Source organism: Gastrolobium bilobum, unplaced genomic scaffold (genome assembly GCF_033153095.1).
Source record: "Gastrolobium bilobum isolate Gb01-03AN ecotype WA unplaced genomic scaffold, APGP_CSIRO_Gbil_v1 utg9008, whole genome shotgun sequence".
NCBI classification, from domain to species: Eukaryota; Viridiplantae; Streptophyta; class Magnoliopsida; order Fabales; family Fabaceae; genus Gastrolobium; species Gastrolobium bilobum.
The window spans coordinates 16,950-39,079 of NW_026898340.1; the positions used below are offsets into that span (position 1 = coordinate 16,950).

Genomic DNA, 22,130 nt, shown 5'->3' on the forward strand with positions numbered 1-22,130 from the left:
AAATAAGTTTTTAGTTATCTATTGACACAAATATTTTTTGAAATCGTTTCCTATAGTGTAGGAATTTCGTTTATGAATGTATTGTTACGAAATATAGAGTTCATATTATGAAAATTTCAATTTTTCTTTAAATTGATATTGTGTCATTGATGTAGAACAAAAATTGGTTTGAGGAGTTTAGTTCCCTTATTATTTTCTCACTATTTTATGTGTTATTTTTAATACAAAAATCAAACATTTTTGTGCCAAGAAAAACCGCGACCAATAGCGTGAAATACCATTTTTTAAACTTCCAAAATTTCTCAAAAACGGCTAAAAAATATGCTATTTTTGAGATAGTTTATTGTTTCTGGGTTATTTTGTAACAAAAATCGCTCAAAAATATGCTATTTTTGAGTTTTGATGAAGCTCTCATGGCGGAACCTGATTTCGAGTGGGTTAACCTACCAAAGGAAGAAGAAAGTACTGCAATAGAGAAATCTCAAGAAATCCTAGGGGTTAGGATGAGATTGTAAGAGAAGTATCTCATTTATATTTCTTATTAAAAAGTCTCACGAAATCCACACCAATAGAAAATCCATTAAAATCGTTAGATTTTTGAATACCACAAGATTGGTTTTTTATTGTTTAAAATCTTGATTGAATAACAACGGATGTGGACGAACTCTAAAATAATATTTTAAAATTCTAATCGAAAACCACATGACTTTTTTTCAATCTATTAAAATCCTAATTGAATACGAATGAATTTTTTTGTCAAAAAATAATTCATTAAAATCATTTGAAATTCCAATCCAATACACTCCTTTAAACCCAATGCCAATATGCATTATATTCTTATCACTGACCCTTTTCATTACGAGTCATTTGGTTTATAAAGAGAATATAAATAGGATTAAAAATCCTAAGCTACCTATTCATGTGCCAAGCCCAAACTACTAAGAAAATATCAAAAATAAAATAAGTCAAAGGCCCACAATAATACCAGGTCTCTGCGATCCTAGGACGTTATCCCCACACCCTCGCAGGAGCAGCTTTTTCGGATACCTGCCAGCTCATCAGGAGCGGGACCTCGTTTCTCTATTCCGCCAACAAAAGTGTCATCTCATCTAAATGCGAAACATAAGTCCAATCCAACAATATGTGCATTTTAATATAATTTCATTATACTATGATTGTTATCTAGTTATATATTTTTAAATTATTAAAAAAAGTAAGTAAGTAAATATTCTTTTTTAAAGTGAGGATAAAAAAAAAAGTGAGGATATTTCTAAAGTAAATAAGTAAAAATAAATACATTCTTAATTACTAAATTTAAAAATTAAACTATATTTTAAAGCAACCAAAGGTAAAATACTGACATATGCATGGTGCATGCCAGAAATTAGTTTGGGGAGTAAGTTATTTTAAATTTTGTTTCTTGAGAAGTTACATTTTTATTTTTTTTGTTGAGAAGTTACATTTCTTTGGTGCAAAAGCTGTGTGCAAGTATCTTTTCTGGCATTGAATAATATAACCATATGTACCCTAAACTTGGACAATCTTATGTTCTAATATGCACAAGTTCGTAACAGAAGGAAAGCCGTAAGTGGACAACCATATTTTTTTGTCCTACTTTTACTCTTAACACAAGATTTCATATCTACAAATACGTCAATTCCGTTGATTCCTCCTCGAAGCTGGGATATTTTGGATACTTAGCGTAACAAAATGTTCATTTTCAATCAGGCATATATATGTTGAAAAAGTAGCAGTAATGCTTTACAAAAAAAAAAGAAAAAGAAAAGTAGCAGTGATAAACACCTTAATTGGTACAGTAGTCGCAGCTCCAGATTCCAGGGGTCCCTTGCCTCTAATTTAACCATAGAAAGAAAGGAGGTAAAAGGTAAGCAAGCTTAAATCTACATAAAAGACAGAGATGTATTGGAACATTGAAATTGTTGATGTGCATTGTTCAAACTTCAAAGGGGTATTAACAAATACAAGTTCAGGATGAAACTTCCAATTATCCCTCCAAACAAACTTTTCTTTTTGCATGTCCAAGAATGAGCAACAAAGGTTTAGATTAAACATTATTAATATCCAATTTATGCAGAAAAAACCTTGCTATGACGTCCGTGCCTCAATTTGGAGGGTGGGACCAAAAGGCTCCCGGAGCTACTGACTATTCAATGGTGTTCACCCAAGCTCGTGTAAACAAAAAACATCAGAAGACCGACCTAACTGAAATCAAGCATAACAGCCTTGGAAATGAACGGGACTTCGTCAATGCCAAGCATGCTCATCATGCTCACGGTCATCACGGTCATCACGGTCACGGTCATGCCCATGCCCATGTTGATGCTCATGCTCATGAAGATCCTGTAGTCGTGGTGAGACAATTTTCTGCACTTCCTATTTCAGTCGCATAATTATTTCATGTTGGCCTAATGACAGTAGAGTGGAATCAGTCAATACAATTTCTGATTCATTTGTTGTTTATTATCATGCAGGGGAAAAAGAGGATTCTGACCTACATAAATTGCTGCATTAGGCCTTAATATGATAAGAACCAAAGCCATTCCTTTATTTTCAAATCAATGGCATGTTATTAAACGTACGAGGGATCTATGACTTTGTAGAATATGTATATAGACGAGACAGGATCAATGGAAACCTGACCAGCAGCTTCCATAATATAAGTATGCTAAATATTGTACAGTATCTTATTGGAGCTATTGTCTCTTTTTCCCCAATTGCTTTTCATTCAATCTAAGTAATGTACATTACATTAGTGGAAAAGGTAACACGAAATATATATATATAATAATATAATGCGATGCTCTTCGGTACAATATTATACATATTTTTCTTTATTTGAAAGGAAAACTGGATTAACATACTTCTTTGTTTTTTCCCTAGTAAAATGTTGAAATTTTACTAAAGAAGGAACCCAAAAAATTTTAAGTGGTAGATTTGGCTCGCTTTACTGGGGCTTGAAGAGAGCTTAGATAATCGGCATCCTTCTTGTCCATTCCATCAAACAGATAACTAAAAGGTGGCATTTGTATGTATCTCCCAGTACCAGGAGCAACCTTCAGTTGATTATTTTCCCAAACAACTCTTCCTCCTGCTATGGTCACTTCAATTTTTCCCTGCAAAATAAATAAATAAATGAACTTTGAATCTTGATATTACATGAGAATGCTTCAATTATTGAAAAATATACAAAGAAGCACAAGTTGAATGGAGCCATAGGACACCAAGTAAAAGAACACAACATGAACAAATCAAGTGAAAAGTGGTGAGAGACTCAGCCCAGAGAGGGATGAATAGAGAGAGAGAGAAATCCAAAGCCCAGAGATATGCTTTAGGAAAAGAAGTCACAATTAGCCCACTCAAAAGTTATTTGTAGTGCAGTGCATCTGCAATTCCAAAGGCAGTGCTAGTTTTTAAGAATAACTTATTCTTCTCATTGATGGGAATTGTTTCACTCATGTGAGACGATCTTGATTATCCGTAGACATATCAACGGTTATGGAGAGCACATTAGGAAAAAGAAAGAAGAAATAGTAATCATTGATTTGTCTATGGATGACAAAGATTGTCTCACATAACCTCATGTTACCATGAGATGATCCACATTAATAACCCATAGAATAAGACAGAAATTAAAAAGGAATTGGTGTTTGTCCTTTTAAAGGATATTAAATTGTGTCATTTTAAGTGAAAGAAAGAGATACACAATAGAAATCATGGGGGGAAGAAAGCGGGAGATTTTTTTTTTAATTTAGATTTTAAATAAAAAAACTAGTTTTAACTAAAATGACCATCCTTTAAAAGGACTAACATTTTTCCCAATTATAAGGCTGGAAGCCTGGAATGACTTCTAGCAGTCTAATGTTAAGCCACTAACCCTAGTGTTGGGCCAAATGCAAAACCAATGTGCCCTACCAAATTCAGAACTCAATATAATAACATCAATGAAAAGCATTTTAAGTGAATAGGACTATATCTCCAATTCTTATTTTACAATATACCACTTCTATGTAGCTACCTATGAGCATGGAGGCCTTGTAATACCCAAAAATTTGTTCAGGAAAAACAAAAACAAAAAAAAACCCTTAAGTGAAAGTCCATACCAAAACAAGGAGATTCGTGCAAGACTAATTTTGCGCGTTAGCAGTTAATTAACTTCAATCCCTAGATGGACCAGATTATAGTTAAATCAGTACCTTTCCTCTCCTTCCCTCGTAGACATTTGTATCCAGTCTGGAGTGGTGGGACTTTGCAGTTATCTCAAAGCTTGAATTTGGATTGAGGATGATAATATCTGCATCAGATCCTGGAAGAATTGCTCCTTTCCTTGGATATATATTGAAGATTCTAGCACTGAAGTGGTTGTAGAAATAAAAAAACATCATTAATACTTTTTGCATCTTTAGCAACAGCTTTGTCAAATTAAAATAAAAATAATAAAATATTCTGAATTCCCCTTATTGCCGTAAGTACTGGATGCCAATTTTTACTTTGATTAACAGAAAACATACCATTCAGTGCTTGTCAACCGGACATAGTCAGTGACAGAGATTTGGCCAGATTCCTGTGAGATATAAAATCACTCCCCATTAAATCCTGAATAACAAGAGTGGGGCGAGGACAATTCTTATATGCAGTCTTACCCTTGCATAATAGCAAGGAGGCTGTTTCATGGATTTACCCCAACCTAACAAGAAAGGGAGGGCTAAGTGGGAAATTGATTATCTTACCACCATGGTATCCCATACCACATGCATCCTTTCTTCAATACCTAAAGATTTCAGGTTGCAATGCACATTAGTAACGAAACATTTCAAAATCAACCAGAATATATTTAGGCCGCAAATATACAGGACCATCATGTGATTACCATTGACACCGTTAGGAATTTTCCGGAAGTCATCAATTCCACGAGCTTTCTGGGTGGAATTATAGGAACAATGATCGGTTCCTACCAGCTGCAAATTAATAAAAGGTATCTTTTGGTCAAATGAACGATCTAGTAAAGAGAATAAAATTGGGCTCAGGGCATAGACAATTCAGAGATCAGAAATAATCAAAAGTGCTAGGATGCATATATGCCTGAGAGTCTGAGACCATCCAAACTACTTCCTTAAACCAGGGATGGATGGAGGGACGCCAAGCAGGAGCCTTGTTCCCCCAACCATGGTTCCATTTTCTATCATAGACAGTATAATTTTCAAGTAAAGTTAAAATAGCCTCTACAATCACTATTTAAGCTTTGTTAGCTCGTAAAAGGACAACGTGGTGCACTATAGCTCCCGCCACACACACAGTCTAGGGAGGAGTCAGATCAATTGTGTAGGTTTATAGTAGGTAACCTTCCCTGACATTTGAAAGAGGTTGATTACATGATTCAAATCTGTGACCTCGGGTCACATGGTGACAACACCAACTGTTGTGCCAAGACAGCAAGGCTCCCCTTCGTTTTGTTAGCTCATATTGTACAAAAATCAAAATACTAACTGGGTTGATAAGTTTGTATTTTATAGGCCAACAAATTTAGAGCAGAATTTTTATTCTCAAAGAGACACAGATTAGTAAAAAGAGAAAATTAAAAAAAGGAAGCTTCAATATATTCACATCAATGAAATGGAAAAAAGTTTAGTGTAAACCTGGATGTGTATATAGCATATTAAACAATCCAAGGCAAAAGACTAGGAGGAATTAACAACCATGGTACAAAATTATCTTTCATTTCTTTGCTGAAAAACTTGAGATTATTTCAATCATAGATGGAATTTATCATATTAAATAACATTGTGCTCACTTCACTAAACGTATGATATATTTAATACTGGAACTAAGATTTTTTCATTTAAATATCTTATACGATTTTGGACCCTTCAATGGTCAATTCCTGGATTCGTCCCTGCCTCAAACCCTCATCTTTAAAACTGAACCTAAGTCTGACTTATAATGTGAAACCTGCAATACTCCTGTTGAAAGGGCAGCTTGAAGGGCCTTATCATGTCCTCGTCTCCTAATAGGGGGACTCATGACATACCTGAATCATGAGAATGAATATGGCTTACATTCTTAAAACTGAAGACAGCAAAGAATAACAAGTACAAAAAACAATGCAACAAGTGAAGGCACTTGCTTTGCTGCAGTCTCAAAGTCAGGATGCCAAAGCCAAGATTCATCAAGGGCTAACCCAGAGACGATAGGTTCTCCAATTACCCTTTGTCCTGCAGTATGAAAACACACAGGTGACCTCGCTAAATCTATCAGGGAACAGAAAAACTCCAAATGTCACAGTGGAAACACATAAACTTATCCTCTGTTCTGCAGTTTCAAAACGAGGAGAGATCACTACAGCTAAATTATGAATAAAACTTAAAATGTCACACTTGAAACACATGAACCAGAAAAACAAAAAGGATCTTCCATCCAAATCTCTTTTTTATTGTGTTTGGTTTATTGCACTCCAGTTCCGAACATAAGCTAATGTGAACAAGTGTAAAAACTTGAAAGTAAGAATGAAACATGATTGGAAAACTGATGGGCCTTTAATAAAATATCCAAGCCCATTAGTTAGGAATTAGTCATATATAGATGCTAAGGGTGTGATTTCTTTAGGCATGAGTTGAGTATTGGTTTAGTGGGGAAATTGGGGATCTCTTGGGAACTCCGTAGGTATGTTGGCTTTGAGAGGGAGTTGAGGTCTTTTGGGTTTATATTTCTGCTTTTAGTCTTCTTAAGGAGCTTGTCTCCATTTATGATTTCATCAATTTACAGTAAATAAAATCAGGTTCCATCAAAAACTCAATCCATCTTTATGGCCATAAAGAATTTACTTTCCATCATAAAGGATGCTTTGATTCATCATGGAGAGGTGAAAAACGAATATAAATGGGGGCACTGGTCATAGAACAAAACAAGCATGATTGTCATACCTAAATAGTATTCTAAAGAGACTAGAGAGTACTCCACTAATAGCAATTGCTGCAGTAAGTTCAAACTTATATGGTCATCACCTATCCACATTCAGAAGAAAAATAGATATAAAAATAAATATCAAATTCTCATCCTAAATTCTTATATCCTTTCAATTGCATAAGATCTGGGATTAGGCTAGGGAAACTGTTTTATCTTTTTTCAGGGTAGAATGAAAAGAGGGAAAGTACAACTAGGGAGAGGATAAGTAATCCTCTGAATCAGAAAAGTACAGAACAATGAAATAGGAAAGAAAAAATCATCAAGGCAACCCAGTCTTCTCCATATCAGAAATGCAATCTTCCTTGGGAAGCACTTGCCTCTTGTATACATAAATACAGAGGAAAAGGGAACACAAGCAACCTTAAACGGTATCCCCCCAAAATAATCTCATCACAAGCAGCAATTAAGTCTCAGACTCTCAATTAAGTTCAAGTGATTTTAGTTGCCCTGAGTTTCCGCACTTACGGCAGAAAAGATAAAATAGTATAGTACAGCACGAGTGGAATTATAATTGTTCTCAAGTTAACCTATTTTTGGCTGTTATCAATTCAAGAACAAGTCTTCTTTTAGCATATTTTCCCCATAAAATAAGAATGTTGTTATGCAAAAGTATTAGCTTTTCTTCAAAGGATTTCTTATTTTATATGTTGCAATTGTCTACTTCTCTCAACGAATGCATTGTTACTGTGGAACACATTAATGAAAATTAAGAATAAAACTAAAGGATTAAAGTTAAGAACCTGATTTCCGGGCCTTTGCAATTTCTTCCATTGCATCAATGCTCATTACATGAACCACATATAAAGGAGTGTTAATAAAATCTGCTAAGCGAATAGCACGAGCAGTTGCCTCTCCTTCCAACTACACAGGTACACAAGTCAAATAGGGAAATGTTCTATAAATCACACACAGACAGATATTTAGACTTTACAGTAATCACACAATATACGAATACAAAACAAGAAATCAATCCAATTACATACCAACTAAATGTGGTTCATCGAAAAAGATCAAAAACTGAACACAACAAATGTCAAACTAGGGTGGTTACACTTTTTAATTGAGAATTTACCACTGCAGGCCTTGAAAGAGCATGCCCCTCAGGACCAGTTATTCCAAGTTCTATCATTTTTTTTTGCCCTTCATACACAGCATCTCCATTTTCTGCATGGACCATGGCTAAGGCACCAAGGGACTTGCACTTTTTAAATCCTTCCAGAAGAAGCTCATCATTGATCATAAGAGCTCCTTTGTATGCCATGAAAAACTTAAAAGAGTTGATACCTGCAATTAGAAAACATAGAAGTATTACCCCAAATAAATTCCTCAGAACTCATCCAAAGGGTTATTGCTGCATGATCAACCAAATTACCAAAACGCAATAAGTAAAAAAAGTATAACCTTTCTCCTTGACCATGAGCTCCATTTCTCTTGAAACAGTTTCGTCCCATTTGGTAATAGCCATATGGAAACCATAATCCATGCAAGCCTTCTTCGACTTCTTTTCATAGGCTTCAAAACCAGCTGTTAAACTCCCATCAACTGGTATAACAAAGTCAATGTGCATTGTTGTCCCACCAGCTAATGCTGCAGCCTGACCACTGAAGAAGTCATCTATCGATACAAAATCCATAAACCCCATCTCTAGGTGGGTATGAGGATCAATGCCTCCTGCCAGTTAACGAAAAGATGCATTCATAGTCTGTCAGGTAAGATTAAAAAACAAAAAAATGGTTGATGCCAAAGCAGGTTGAAAGAAATTTAACAATGAGTCTCAGTACACCAAACAGGACTAGTCTCACACCCAAATACTGTGAAAATATCCAGGCCAGGACTAGAGGAGACTAAAACAACAACATTGACAGTGGATCAAACAAGAGCAAAGGGCATAAGTAGGAATTCCACCAATCTGGTCACACTACATTAAAAAAAAAAAGAAAAAAAGAAGAAGCTTGGAACTCAACATGATGGAATTTAATATAACTCACTTCCATGCATACAGCAAGTGATATCATCAAGGTGATTTTCCAACTTCCTATGGTGTAGGCGTGTAACAGAATCATCCAGTGCATCAAGTGCCTAATTTAGGACCGAAATTTCGTTTTACACAAGATTTTGCAGTAGATTGAAAAAGACTATATAGATCTGTATCTTCCCATGATCTTTTGTGTATTGATCTTTCACCTATCGCATTCATTATAGCAGGACCTGATTCATCTGTGCAGTTTACGTGTAGATATTAACTAGTGAACTATTTTATAGGTGTTAGATTGAAATTTTAAGGCCCAACCTGGCATGACAAACTTCCCAGTGGCATCTATCACAGTCACATCATCTCCAACCTGCCAGTGGAAATTACACAAGGAACAGATCATACATTAGAAAGCAGAAAGTAACAAAAATTTTAAGGTGTTAAAAAGCACTGCTCTAGAGGCGCCAAAAAGAGCAACCTCACCGAAAAAAGGCAATTAACATGAAATATTATAACGTTAAGTATAAAGCATATATATAAATGCTATCAAAAGCATGTCTACAGCAGCACACATATCATCTTGTAAACAACAGCAGCAAAAACAGAAAACAATGAAGAAAAATGAAAAAATTAATAAAAAAAATACCCTAATATCAGGATTGACAGCAACAATAATACCATCCTCAACATAAACATCAGCAATCTGTTGGTGGTGAGAATTGACGACCGTGCCCCCCTTGATCAACAGCTTCGATGATGGAATTCCAGTTCCACACGTGGAGTCTCCATATCCAATTCCAGCATCACAAAACTGAATCGTTCAAAAACGAAAAAAATGAATTCCAGAAGACAAAGATGAAATAAAAATATCAGTTCAGTAATGATCATCACTAGTTAAATGCTTAAAATAATCGAAAATCTAACTCTAAGAAAACCTAGAACAAGTAAAGCAAATGAATTCAGTGAAAGTCAACTCAAAAAGAGAGAGAGAGAGAGAGAGAGAGAGAGAGAGAGAGAGAGAGAGGGAGAGGGAAGTGACCTGGTTAGACTGAGAAAGTGAAGAGGGAGTGATGATGAAGAAGATGAGAAACAAGATACGAAGGACTTGTGATCTGAACCCCATCACTACACTCATACTCACTCACTATTCAGTTCACCACTGCACTCAAATGCTTCTTCTATCTCTATCTTCTTGCCTATTGTTATATTCCGTTTTTCAAACCAGTCACTGTAACTGAACGGGGACAGGTTGCTACCTCAGCCAACGTGGCTAACTCACTATTCGAGCATAATTATCTGTTTTAGTTAAAATAATTCCGGCATGACTTAGGAAATAGTATTAATTAATGAATATGTACTAACAATTAGTATGAAAATAAAAAGCATTAATTAAATATAATCATAACCCTCTTACTGATATTTATATTTCGTCATCGGAACATATGACTTATTAATGTGCAGAAATGGAAAACAAGAAAATTCAGCTCAAAATTGAATGTGTGAAAGACAACCAGAAAAATGACACTTGGGCATCTCCTCCTCCTGGTTAACCACAAAGATCCTACGTATGAAATAATATATATAGATATTAAAATAAAAAAACTTGAAATTCCCCACAAAAGAAAATTGCGGAAGGGTAACTATCAACAAGCAGGACCACGTCTAAAAGATACATGTAGCGAGAAGATAAGACTGAAAAACACACCACTTATCAAAATTTGGGTGGAAGAACAAATGCATCGAATGAGAGACTGACACAGCCTCTTCGTTATTTTCTACACATCACAGTAAAACAGAAATACGCAGAATAAAGCCACATAATATGAGAAACAAAAAAAAGAAAGAAAGAAAAAAGCCACATGATATGTTGAATAAGGCCAATCTACGAAAGAATTCAACAGAACATACAACTAAACCCGCACTAGGGAAGAGGGACGAACAGAAGGTGTCACCAATTTGATAGTAAATTTTTTATACAAATGTGTAACACCCATACAGAACAAGTGATCAAAGTGCCACTGACAAATTTTTTATACAAATGTTAACAGAATAATATTTTTTATCAGCCACTTGTTGAAATTCATTATGATTGATAGTATATTTTTTTGTCAATATTTTTTTTGAGAATAATAGTTAATTAATAAATGTGACCCAATAATTTTCAATAAATTAAAACTGTTAGATTGACGGAAATTAACGATGATTAAATTAGTCGTAAATGTTGTAAATTTTTTTGGTGGTAAGTATATCATTTCTCTTATTCATATGTCATATAGTTAAATTTTTTCAGAAAAATACCACATGTCATAAAATTATTGACAACGAAGTTCGTTACCAATCATAATAAACTTTGACGCTTCACAATCTAATAAAAAATACTATTTATATAACATTTGATAAAAAATTTGACTTTGCTCGATGTTGCCATAAAATTTTAATTTGTCGAGTTATAACTGAATTTCTACAAAATTCTCTTTTACAAGTATCAATAATCCACCAAAGTAGCATTTTTTTTAAAGGAAAAACACAATTTCATCTAATGCCTGATATTATTAAATTATTTTTATTTTAATAATATTTTTTAATTACTTTTTTTACTATCGTCTTTTGCACCCCCTCCCCCCCGCCCCCCCAAAAAAAAACCCTACCAATATCACTTGAATAAAATAAACAGTCCCTTCTAACTTAATGATATTAAATATTTGTTTGGTTGTTTTTTCCTCTAAACAATTATTAATATCAAAATAAAAGTATATTTTACATATTTATATTTGGATGAATTTTTTTTTAAAAGTTCAATTAAAATATCTTTATTTATTTAAAAAATAAAAAAATATTTATCAAAGATACATTTTCTATCATTTTAAATGAAACTATTTTATTTTGGTAATTCTTTATCTTCTTTTTCCTCTAAAATACTTTTTTTTCTCTCTTTTTTGTTTTGTAGAGAAGAAAAAGAAATTATAAAAAAAATAGTAATTTCACTTAAAATAATATAAAATTACGTATTTTTCAATTAAAATATTACTTTTTATTTTAATTTTTTATAGATATTTATAAGAATGATAAATAGCTTTAATTTGGAAAAAAATCCTTCTAACGATTATATATATATAAAGGGTTCGTTTTTTCTGTAATTACTATAAATAAGTTATCTGCAGTAAGTCAATACGACATCATTTTGAGACAAAAACCAGGGTGTTTTTATAATTTTAATTTATTTTAGGGTTATAATATTCTTTATATTTATAATTTTTTAATATTTCAATACCAAAAAGATGTGGTTTTCAGAATAAATACAGTTGATAATTTATCTCCGTAAACATTTTTCCCATATATAAAAGTCCATCCAATTAGATCACTCTATTGTTTTATGATTTGATTCCTTTTGAATTTTGTTTTACAAAACCAATTTATTTGATACCAAAAGGGAAACACAGCGAAGCCCTAGCTTGGAAGCAATTTGCTGAAGGTAAAACCGACGTTAGCGATGGAGTTGATATTATCAGGGTTCAAAGAAGAGCACAATGTGGAAGAAGAGGATACAAAATCATCATCATCATCAAGTGGACGAAGGTTAGTTCCTTGGTTGAACTGGGATGAATGGATTTTCGTCAAAGACGCTCTCTTCTCTAATTCTCCTCACTCTGTTTCGTCTGCTCTCAACAGAGTAAGTTCTATACTTTCTTCTTTCTCTAATACTACTGCAACTCCTAACTAACCTAACCTAACCTAACCTAGCCGCTATTTTTGTACTTCAGATTTCGGCATGGCGAAGTCGAGGTTCCTTGCCAGTTCTCATCGAAGTCACTGCTTCCATCATCGAAATTCACCACAAAGACCCCTATTTTCGGTAACTCTAATCAAAATTTTGCATCGATATATATTTTATTTATTAGAAAAAAAATTGTTCAAAGCAATTTTTTTTTTTTTTTTAATTCATTGTAGACCAGATCAATCGAATGGCGCATCGCTATCGGAGGAGATGCTCGCTTTGCTGTATTGCATGGCAATCATAAGGTCTCCTCGCCTTTTCTTTATTTATTTTTTCGACTAATTAATTTTTATTTATTTCTCTTGTAAAATTTGATCGTGTTATGTTTTGTTTTTCCAGGCTTGTGAATTGTGTTGTTGAGAAGACACGCAAAAAAGAATTGGTGTCAATAGCTGTGGCAGCTGATGCAATTGGTATTCCACGCATGCTGATTGATGTTCGCCATGGTAAACAAGTCTTCTTCTGTAACTCTTTGTTTATTCTTGTTAATATTGTGCTAATGGGAGGTGAAAGAACTTCAAATACTTTCTTGTTTATTATGTTTATAAAAGCCTTGTTTTGGTCTTACTTAGTGGTGCAATTGCAGAGGGATCACATCGTGAGCTTCCATCACTTAAGGTTGTTCGTAGTGCCTCCATTAAGGTATGGCTCATTTTAACGATCTGTCTTATCAGTCTCTTTACTTCTTGGATTAAATTCTAAGCAAGCGTGTGTGGTCTATGGTTGGGGTTACATTGTTAGCATTTAGGAATTAATGAGACCAAATTTTATTTCCCAAGGTCGGTGTTCTCTAACACAGTTCTTTGAATATATGAAATAAAAATCATGTTTGTTACGGGGAATTGGCGATGGCATAGAAAGACTGCCTACATGCATGTTAGTCCCAAAAATTTATGCTATCTTTCGAACAGAGAGAATTGTTATTTTCTGTGTATAACGACTGTTAAATTACTTTCATATTTTCATTTTTCACCTTCTATATTCATTTCTGTTTTATCTCATGGTTTAGTTATTTAGCATTATGGTGACACAGTTCGAATGACAGCCTGCATCATTAATCATATCATGGGACCCTTGGTAACATCTATTTAGTTTAGACTTTGAAGGACTGTAAGTAAGAAACTAGATAATAGTTTTATCATTTTCAATGTGCCAGCTTAACTATATTGTGTGAGCAAGCAGCATTTTGAACCTAGCTTGTGAAGTTATTACCCTTTACAACATTGCATACAGATTTTCTTAAAAAAATTAAATTTATTTGGGGTTGAAATGGGAGAGTACCTATAGTTCTTAATCTTTAAGCCTTGAACTGTATAATGTTCTTTTATTGGAGTAATGAGACTGATTATGCTTTCACATTTGACAGTAACATACACAGGAATTAGGAGCATTCAAGCAAATGTCTTTTGCTGATCTATGCATAAATACTCAGTATTAATGGAACTTCCGCTTGTTGTCAGCATGAAACTGAAAAGAAAAATGAAAAGCTTCCTTGTTTTCTTTTATGAATTCACCTATTTGGATTTGGAGAGTTTGTTGCCAAGTGCTTAGCATATGAAGTTATTCCCTTCATACTGAGTATGTTTACCCCACTGCCTCAAACTCATTTCATGTTTTGCTAATAATTTCAGGCACTTGATTGGTTAAAATCTTATTATTGGGAGCCTCAGAGCAAAGCAATTCCTTTTCAAGGTGAAGGAAATGCGACAGTCAAAAAAGAAATCAAGTCTAAGATTCGTGAGTTAGCTATCTGCTTGAAAGTCAATGGGAATCCTCAGTCTAGTACTTCACTGCACAAGGGAAAACGTGTGTAAGCTTTGTTCGTTTTCATCTTATTGTTACTTTAATCAATATCTTACTATGGTTTGTTTTTTCTATCTTCTGTTTCATTTATGCACATGGAACTTGTGCTCATTGGAAAATATGTGATTTATTTAATGTTGAAAGCCCAATTTGAAATTATGATGGTTGGAAGTTCTTTGCCCCATTGTTATGGGGGCGGCCTGTATTCTATGTTAAGGTAACATACTATTGGCCTTTTGGCTATAAATTTTTTTCTTGATAAACTAAACTGACTTCCTTCCATCCTGGTCTCCAAAATGCTGACCTAATTCCCCCCGCCAAAAAATAAATAACTAGGGGTGTTCATGCTTCATTATTTTCTCTTTTCTTTTTCAGAATTTGATATGCTTTCTACATAATTGGTGATTAAATTGAACTTTTTGTTTGTTTATCATTCTATACCCACACCACGCTTTGTCCCCCCCCCCCCCCCCCCCCCTTCTCTTCTTTTTTCTATACCAACATATATTTCTATTAGTGGCTTCTTTCAACTTTCCTATCCACCCTCCCTAAGAAGAAGAACGCCATGCTTTCACCCTGAATGTAAGGATGAGTTTTTCTAGTGTGGACTAACACATGTGAAGGCATTTTCTTCTTATTATATTTTTCTTTTTTGGTACAGTTCTTATTATATTTTTCAATTATTAATGTATGTAAAATTAGTGATTTATAGTATCTTATTCAAATAACGTGCAAGTCAGGACAGTCGGGGTTATTTTTTCAGGCGGTCTAAGGGTTTATTTATTTATTATTAACGGAAAATTGTATCTCTTCATGAAACAAATCATATTTTTACTGTTTTCATAATTTTCAAAACTGAAGATTGCAAAGAATCATTATCTTTTTAATTTAAGCCCTCAGTTTCTAATGTATTATACTATTATTTCATTTCTGAGTTCTAACACCTATGGACTTGTGTCCAACATGTGAAGTAGCCAAGTAGGTATCAAATACTTGCCAGTGCACTATAAGTACATAATACATGATACAGGATTTTTTTGCAAGTTATGGAGTTTTTCTGCTGCATAAGTGGCATATTACATTTGTGGCTTCATATGCTCACGGCTGAGTGAAAATATTTGGTCCATATATCAATCTATAAAAAATGATTGTACTTGTCATTGTTTTGACTGCTTTAGAATATTCTGATGTTGAATATTTTTAAAGGGGTCAAGCATGGTGAATTGCTTTTTGGGCGTAATAAGCTTTTGTCTCTTATGATTGGCAAGGGCCAAACATCACGACCAGGAGGTATCATAATCTTCTTAATCGGATAGCTCTTATTTACTTTCTTTGTTCAGTATTCCTTTACATGTTTTTGTCTAAGATAGAGAAAGTATGCAGAGAGTTTGGGGGAAAGGCATCTTCTAAAAGAAGTAAATTGTGTCTAAGACCACTTGTTGGGTGTTTTGTTTTTGTTTTTTGGGGTGGGGTGGGGTGGGGTGGGGAGGGGAGGGGAGGGGAGCGGGGGTTGCATGAAGAACATTTTGCATGGCCATAAATGGTGCCATCGAAATAAATGGTTGAGAAAAAGAAAACCTGGAATATTTTGTAGGCCCACTAGCTTTAGTACATTTATCATAGCTGTTTGAGTACTTGTTTAATCAAACATAACATGAACAAAGTATACTTCAGTAAACCTGTTTCTATCTTTTGATAAATAAAATTGGATAATTTTATTTTATTCTGAAAACTAAGTGAAGCTGATGTAATTTGTTAGTGTCTTCCATTATGTTCAGGGTATTCATGGGCTAATAACTCGCGATATTTTCAGGATCTAAGAAACAGATTACAAAGATCTTGAAATCTGTTCTTCGGTTATATTCATCATACTCCTCAGAGATAGTATCTGTGTTGTTGGAGTATTTGTTGAAAGCTTTAAGTTCCTTAGAGTTAGAGGAGAATGCAGATGATGCTTATGTTGGTATAACCATGCAGAATGCTTTGGCTGATTGGAAGAATGTCATACTCAAATTGTGGAATAAGGAGCCAGAATTACTTCTGAACCTTCTTAAAGAAGTTCTCGATATGATTGAGAGTCAGGAAGATATGAAGTGTGAAGAAGGTAGGTAGTAATTGAGTTTTAAGATTCTTTTGTCCTTCATTTTGGTTTAGGAATATTTTTCTGATAGCACATGCTTTTTAGTTTCTTCTTTATTGTTGTTCTTATACTGTTTTTTTTTTTTTGGTAGATAATCCATGTGTTGGGATTTCACACTTGAGGGCAGAGTCACGCAGAACTGATTATCTTTCTTCTTTGTTTACATGGCTTGTTGGAATTCTCAGCAAAGTTCCCTCTGCAGCAGCAAATATGCCAAAGAGAGTTTTGCTTGAATTTCTTCGTAAATGTCTTCTAATATCACAACTTTGCAACAAGCAGCTCATGGAGTCAGCCCTTCATCTTGCAAAACTGATGGATGACAGTTCCTTGTTGGAGAGAGTTAAAAAGCTCTCTCTTGTTGGTTTGTCCAATTTTGACATTGCAGATGATGGAAGCTCTTCATTATTAACTTCAAAGAGTATTTTACAATATGAGGAATCCATACATGCAGCAGCTAAAAAGCTGGAGTTAGTTAAACAACAGATAATGAAAAATAAAAAACCAACGGCAATGGATTGTGAGACTAAAAGATCACAGGCATGGACTTTGGCAAAATCATGGAACCCATGTCCCATTGGCATGTTGCCCCGAGCTGTTGGTTCGACTGGTTGTCTTCCCGTTCTTGACAATATTGATAATGGAAATGGTTCATCTGGTTGTCTTCCTGTTCTTGACAATATTGATAATGAAAACCATTCAACTGGTTGTCTTCCTGCTCTTGACAATATTGACAACGAAAATGGTTCATCTGGTTGTCTTCCTATTCTTGACAATATTGATAATGAAAAACAGAATCAACTATCAGAAAGGAAAGAGAATGGGAAATTGATCCAACATGGTGCCAAGAGAGATGCCACTTTAGACCTTCCGCTACTTGATAACACAACTGTTAAGAAGATGAGGGAGACCAAAGAAGTTGGCGAATTAAACCATGTATTGCCAATGGATGGGGAGATAGGATGCCTCATTGCAGGCGGAGTTAGGAACAGAGTTATGAAGGAAGATCTGCTAGCCATGCGTCGTGTTTGGTAGGCCAAATTTTTTTTCGGGAATGTTAGGTTTAATTTTACTGATGTTATGTTTGGTTGATTATAAAATATTGATGAGAATTTGAACCGAAATGATAAAATTATCCATCATTTTGAATATTGAATCTCTTTTTAGTCATCAAATGTTCATTTTACTGTGGCATTTTTGTCTCAAAATGTTGTTATGCGTTTTCCGAAAAAATAATACCATGGGTGGGATGATATTATTTTTAGGGAATATAGTTAAAAATAAAATTATGGAAAAAAAAGTATCCTGAGATTAATTTTACTTTTATTTATAACAAATATGAGGAAAAAAATTTCCACCCCATTTTCTTAGCATTTTAACCAAAAAACTTATACCAAACATTTCCTTAGAGCATTCACTGAAACTTTGGTTTAGAAGGGCTGCAGTATGAATCTTTTTTTTTTCCCTTTCAATTTATAAAAAGAAAAATAAATATGCAATTACACGAACATAAAACAATTCTATAGTTTAATTACCCGTGTTACATTTCATGTAGTCGGAATTAGCACATGCTACTTATTTTTAATCCTTACTCCTTTTTCATTTGTGCTGACTGCGTCGACCAATGCTGTATCAGTGGTAGAGGAAAGTCCAGCAGGGGCGACCTGAGAACACATGATCTGAGTAGAAAGAGGCACATATAAGCATTGCATATATGCATGCTTGTTATATTCTGAACCTCAGCAAGCTTCGTGTGGTCTCAGGACGACCCTGTAGAACCCCTCTACCTCCATATCTTTTGGAATGTCTTTGCCTAAATTGTAACATTGAACTTTCAATCATGTTTTTGTCAATGTAATGTACTGATTTTACACAACTTGATTCAATTGATATATAGCCTCAAATTTGGTACTCGTAGGCTTGGATGTAGTACACCAAGTACTTGTCACAGAAATGAAGGAATCTGTCTGTTCCTTGAGAGTACAACTTTGTACTACTAATTTTAACACAAATCAAAGACGCTTAGTAGTGTGTACTACGCAGCTTCCCGTTACCAACACGGCAGTACAAATATCGTGGACTTTGTCAAAATTAAATAAAATAAAAAATCGTAAATGCATCTGCACTGCACTGTATGGACTAAAAATACAAAAATTGTTTCTTACAGAGGTAGAGTTGTGAGAAAAATTATTTTAAAAAAAGTGTAGATTACTCAAAAGAAAAAAAAAAACATGTACAATTTATCATACGTGTTTATGTATTTTATTAAAATATGAACGATTGATTTTTTTTTTATTATATTTAGTTAAGATTTTTTACTTTTCTCTGTAATGTATTTTTTTTAGAAAATTGAAAAAAAAAAAGTTCAGTTTTTAATCCACTTTCCAAATATGTAGCCAATAAATTCTTTATATTTTCAACAATTAAAAATCAAACAAAATTAAAAACCAACATATTACCAAAAATAAAAATAATTGAAACCTTGGCATCAGAGAGTGAAAGGTTAGAAAAGCATATGACATTGCCCTTTCCATTTACTTTTATGTACACGACCATGGTTGAATCTCTCTAATGCTCTGACCTAAGTTGTTGTCTTTCCTAGGTAGAAAGAAGACCATGCTCCTATCTCTTGTATTTTGTCTTTCAACCCCTCTCCTCCACTATCCATCACTTTTTCACCTTTTCATCCCTCTAAATAACAAAGTTCTTCCGAAAAAAGAGAAAGGAAAATGCTTGGTATGGTGACTACTGCTTCTTACTTCTGACAATTCTTTGGTGCTATTCTAAAACAATCAAACACCCTTTCAAAGTAGAACAATAATGTATAGATATGTTGTTGATTCCATCATATTTTTGTACTTTACCTTAAACCAATTTATTATTATATAAAGAACGTATAGATGCGTTGATTTTGCATAAAAATTAATCTATGTGCATCCGTTGTAATTAAAAAATAATGAAAAGAAAGTTATGCACAATAGAATATTTTATACTAAATGGGACCATCGAGAGAGAGAGAGAGAGATAATGTGAACGTAACCACACTGAAGAGACAAATGCATGAGAGGTAATGATGCAAAAGTCCAACGAAGAAATCCATTACTTTAGGGATAAATTGATGACAGACTAAAGCTTCCTCACATTGTCTTTTGCATGTGATTTTTCATCATTTGTCTTAGATGCGGTGGTGAATTTTTCATGTACTGATGAGGCACTCCTCCTTAGGAAGCACATATCATTTATATACTTTACTAAGGTAGAGAAACATCAACTCAGAACCCCACCACCAATAATTTTTAGGGTGAGCAAGCCTTGAAACATTATAGATATAGGATTTAGGATACTTTTATGCCGGTATCAAATTAAATTTTTTCACACTAAATTTTAACAGTTGATTCCATCAATTTTGACGACAGTTATGATATGATATTAAAGAATCTTATCCCATATATATATATATATATATATATATATATATAGAGAGGTAGGATCTTTTCACATCGGTGTCAAATTTAAAGTTTGACACCTCATCTGAGAGCCGTTAGATAAAAAAAGATCAATGGTGTCACATGCTTATAAATCAGAGTCGTTGATTTTTTTTATCTAACGGCTTATGTCAAACTTTAAATTTGACACCGGTGTCAAAGAATTTACCCCATATATATATATATATATATATATATATATATATATATATTCATGGCAAAACAAGGAAGCATGGACACTTGTAAAAACAGGAAGAGTCGGGTCCGACGCGCTCCGACACGGTGTCGGACACGCGGTTGACTTTTTCCGACACGTTGACTATTCCGACACGCGAATTTGACCGTATCCGACACGGTTAAATGTCATTTTCGTAATTTTTTTTTAAAGTTAAAATATATTAATAAAGCTTCAACCTGATCATATCAATTTTATCTTTTTGTCTTTTTTTCCCTTAAGTAGATAAGAGATCATCTCAGCATCATTGTTGTCAATTCCTATCACGCTCTTGTTGTATCTTCTTCTCTCTGATCTCTCTCTCTAATATGATTTGATCTCTCTACCTGATATTATATATCTATCTCATCCCAGTTCTTATTTTTTTTATTAAAGTTTTCATCTTTATAACATGTTGATGGGTATTATTAATTTAGTTTCATTTTTTTGTTAAATTATTAAATATTAAATGAAATATACACTATATAAATTAAAAATATTATTTAATATTAAAACGTGTCCCAACGTGTCGAAATCCATAAATTTTTAGGATTGACGTGTCGGAGTGTCGTGTCGTGTCGTGTCGCGTGTCGCGTGTCGTGTCGGTGCTACATAGTGGCAAAATGATTTGTAATGTGACTGCATATAAGCATTAGTACAGTCACTTAAAAACTACGTCGTTTTGGGTGGGATAAAGGAAGTTCGCGTTCAAAATCAATTATATAAAATAGAAATATTATATTTATTTCTATTCCCTATAATTAATGCTTTATATTTATTTTCACTTTTGTATGGTTATATTCCCTATATTTAATGCTTTCACACTATAAAACGACGTAGTTTTATATGACTGCACCAATCTTTAGGTGCATTCACTTTACATCCGCTAAACCCTATATATATATATATATATATATATATATATATATGAGACATGATATTTTTACACCGGTGTAAGAGTTAGAAGTCTTACGCTCAATCTTGACCATTGGTTCACTTGTATCCAATGACTCTCATTACTAAAAAATTAGAACCCTTAGATATAAGTGGATCAACAGACAAAATTGAGAGTGTAATTTACACTGGTGTAAAATGATTCTGACCCTATATATATATATATATATATATATATATATATATATATATATATATATAACCATGAGACAAGATATACTTATTACTAATTAATTTTAACACTTCTTACCACCAAATCTTAACCGTTGATTTCTGCCAACTTAACGGTTATAATTTATTGAGAATTAATATTTAATTAATAAATATCATCCAATAAATTATAATCATCAGATTAACGGAAATTAATTGTTAAAATTAAATGATAAAATTAATTGGTAGTAAGTAGATCCCTTCCCTAAAACCATTAACTAACAAAACCTTTGAGCTTTTAAACCTTCCCTTTTTGTTAATTATTCCAATAACAGTCGCTTTTGGAAGCATTTTCTCTAAATTTAGTTGCCACATGCTGATCTTCACATGTTTTGCATTTAGATTTGTGCTGTTCCATAAAAGACAAAACACACTCTCTTTATCTAACAAGGCATGCAGGGGGTCACATGGAGATGGAGAGAGATCATGTGCTGCTACATATATTGCCTATTTTTACTCTCTCTATATACTTGAACATGAAGATGTTGGTAATACTAACTTGGAATAGAATCTTCTCCTTATTGAAATATCTATTTGGACCTTTTGGATTCTTAGCAGTGATGCAGGGTATTTTAGAGGCTTCTTATACTTTGACCACC

At 33.6% G+C, this 22,130-nt stretch overlaps 3 protein-coding genes across 4 annotated transcripts; 2 read left to right on the plus strand and 1 right to left on the minus strand.

Annotated features, from left to right (window-relative positions):
- The first annotated feature begins 2,108 nt into the window (after window positions 1–2,108).
- Window positions 2,109–2,540, plus strand: LOC133315034 (uncharacterized). The gene is made up of 2 exons (XM_061516579.1): window positions 2,109–2,372; window positions 2,493–2,540. Exons 1-2 carry the CDS (start codon window positions 2,109–2,111, stop codon window positions 2,538–2,540), a joined length of 312 nt encoding a protein of 103 aa, XP_061372563.1.
- A 167-nt stretch (window positions 2,541–2,707) lies between these two features.
- Window positions 2,708–10,247, minus strand: LOC133315035 (dihydropyrimidinase). Its single transcript, XM_061516580.1, has 13 exons — window positions 9,993–10,247; window positions 9,600–9,764; window positions 9,272–9,323; window positions 8,383–8,652; window positions 8,054–8,265; window positions 7,722–7,842; window positions 6,143–6,230; window positions 5,968–6,046; window positions 4,889–4,976; window positions 4,749–4,789; window positions 4,530–4,582; window positions 4,215–4,371; window positions 2,708–3,134 (listed from the first exon to the last, which is right to left on the minus strand). Exons 1-13 carry the CDS (start codon window positions 10,086–10,088, stop codon window positions 2,943–2,945), a joined length of 1,614 nt encoding a protein of 537 aa, XP_061372564.1. The 5' UTR covers window positions 10,089–10,247; the 3' UTR covers window positions 2,708–2,942.
- A 2,136-nt stretch (window positions 10,248–12,383) lies between these two features.
- Window positions 12,384–17,883, plus strand: LOC133315037 (uncharacterized). 2 transcript variants are annotated; one of them, XM_061516582.1, is made up of 9 exons: window positions 12,384–12,623; window positions 12,715–12,806; window positions 12,902–12,973; window positions 13,068–13,174; window positions 13,315–13,370; window positions 14,360–14,534; window positions 15,738–15,821; window positions 16,345–16,635; window positions 16,763–17,883. In XM_061516582.1, the coding sequence occupies exons 1-9, from the start codon at window positions 12,444–12,446 to the stop codon at window positions 17,701–17,703; spliced, it is 1,998 nt and encodes a 665-aa protein (XP_061372566.1). In that variant the 5' UTR covers window positions 12,384–12,443; the 3' UTR covers window positions 17,704–17,883. The 2 variants fall into 2 exon arrangements, with proteins under 2 accessions (XP_061372566.1, XP_061372567.1); XM_061516583.1 differs by having other exon boundaries at window positions 13,068–13,141.
- Window positions 17,884–22,130: the final 4,247 nt, after the last annotated feature.

What these genes read in the sequence shown, in the direction of transcription:
- LOC133315034 (XM_061516579.1), top strand. Translation starts at nt 2,109, where the DNA reads ATGACGTCCGTGCCTCAATTTGGAGGGTGGGACCAAAAGGCTCCCGGA. An exon ending in ATGAAGATCCTGTAGTCGTG is followed by an intron (nt 2,373 to 2,492) that starts GTGAGACAATTT and finishes ATTATCATGCAG; the next exon opens with GGGAAAAAGAGGATTCTGAC.
- LOC133315035 (XM_061516580.1), bottom strand. Translation starts at nt 10,088, where the DNA reads ATGAGTGTAGTGATGGGGTTCAGATCACAAGTCCTTCGTATCTTGTTT. An exon ending in GCTCATGGTCAAGGAGAAAG is followed by an intron (nt 8,266 to 8,382) that starts GTTATACTTTTT and finishes TTCTAATTGCAG; the next exon opens with GTATCAACTCTTTTAAGTTT. An exon ending in TTTCAACAGGAGTATTGCAG is followed by an intron (nt 4,977 to 5,967) that starts GTTTCACATTAT and finishes ATTAATTTGCAG; the next exon opens with CTGGTAGGAACCGATCATTG.
- LOC133315037 (XM_061516582.1), top strand. Translation starts at nt 12,444, where the DNA reads ATGGAGTTGATATTATCAGGGTTCAAAGAAGAGCACAATGTGGAAGAA. An exon ending in TATTGCATGGCAATCATAAG is followed by an intron (nt 12,974 to 13,067) that starts GTCTCCTCGCCT and finishes TTGTTTTTCCAG; the next exon opens with GCTTGTGAATTGTGTTGTTG. An exon ending in GCTGATTGATGTTCGCCATG is followed by an intron (nt 13,175 to 13,314) that starts GTAAACAAGTCT and finishes GTGCAATTGCAG; the next exon opens with AGGGATCACATCGTGAGCTT.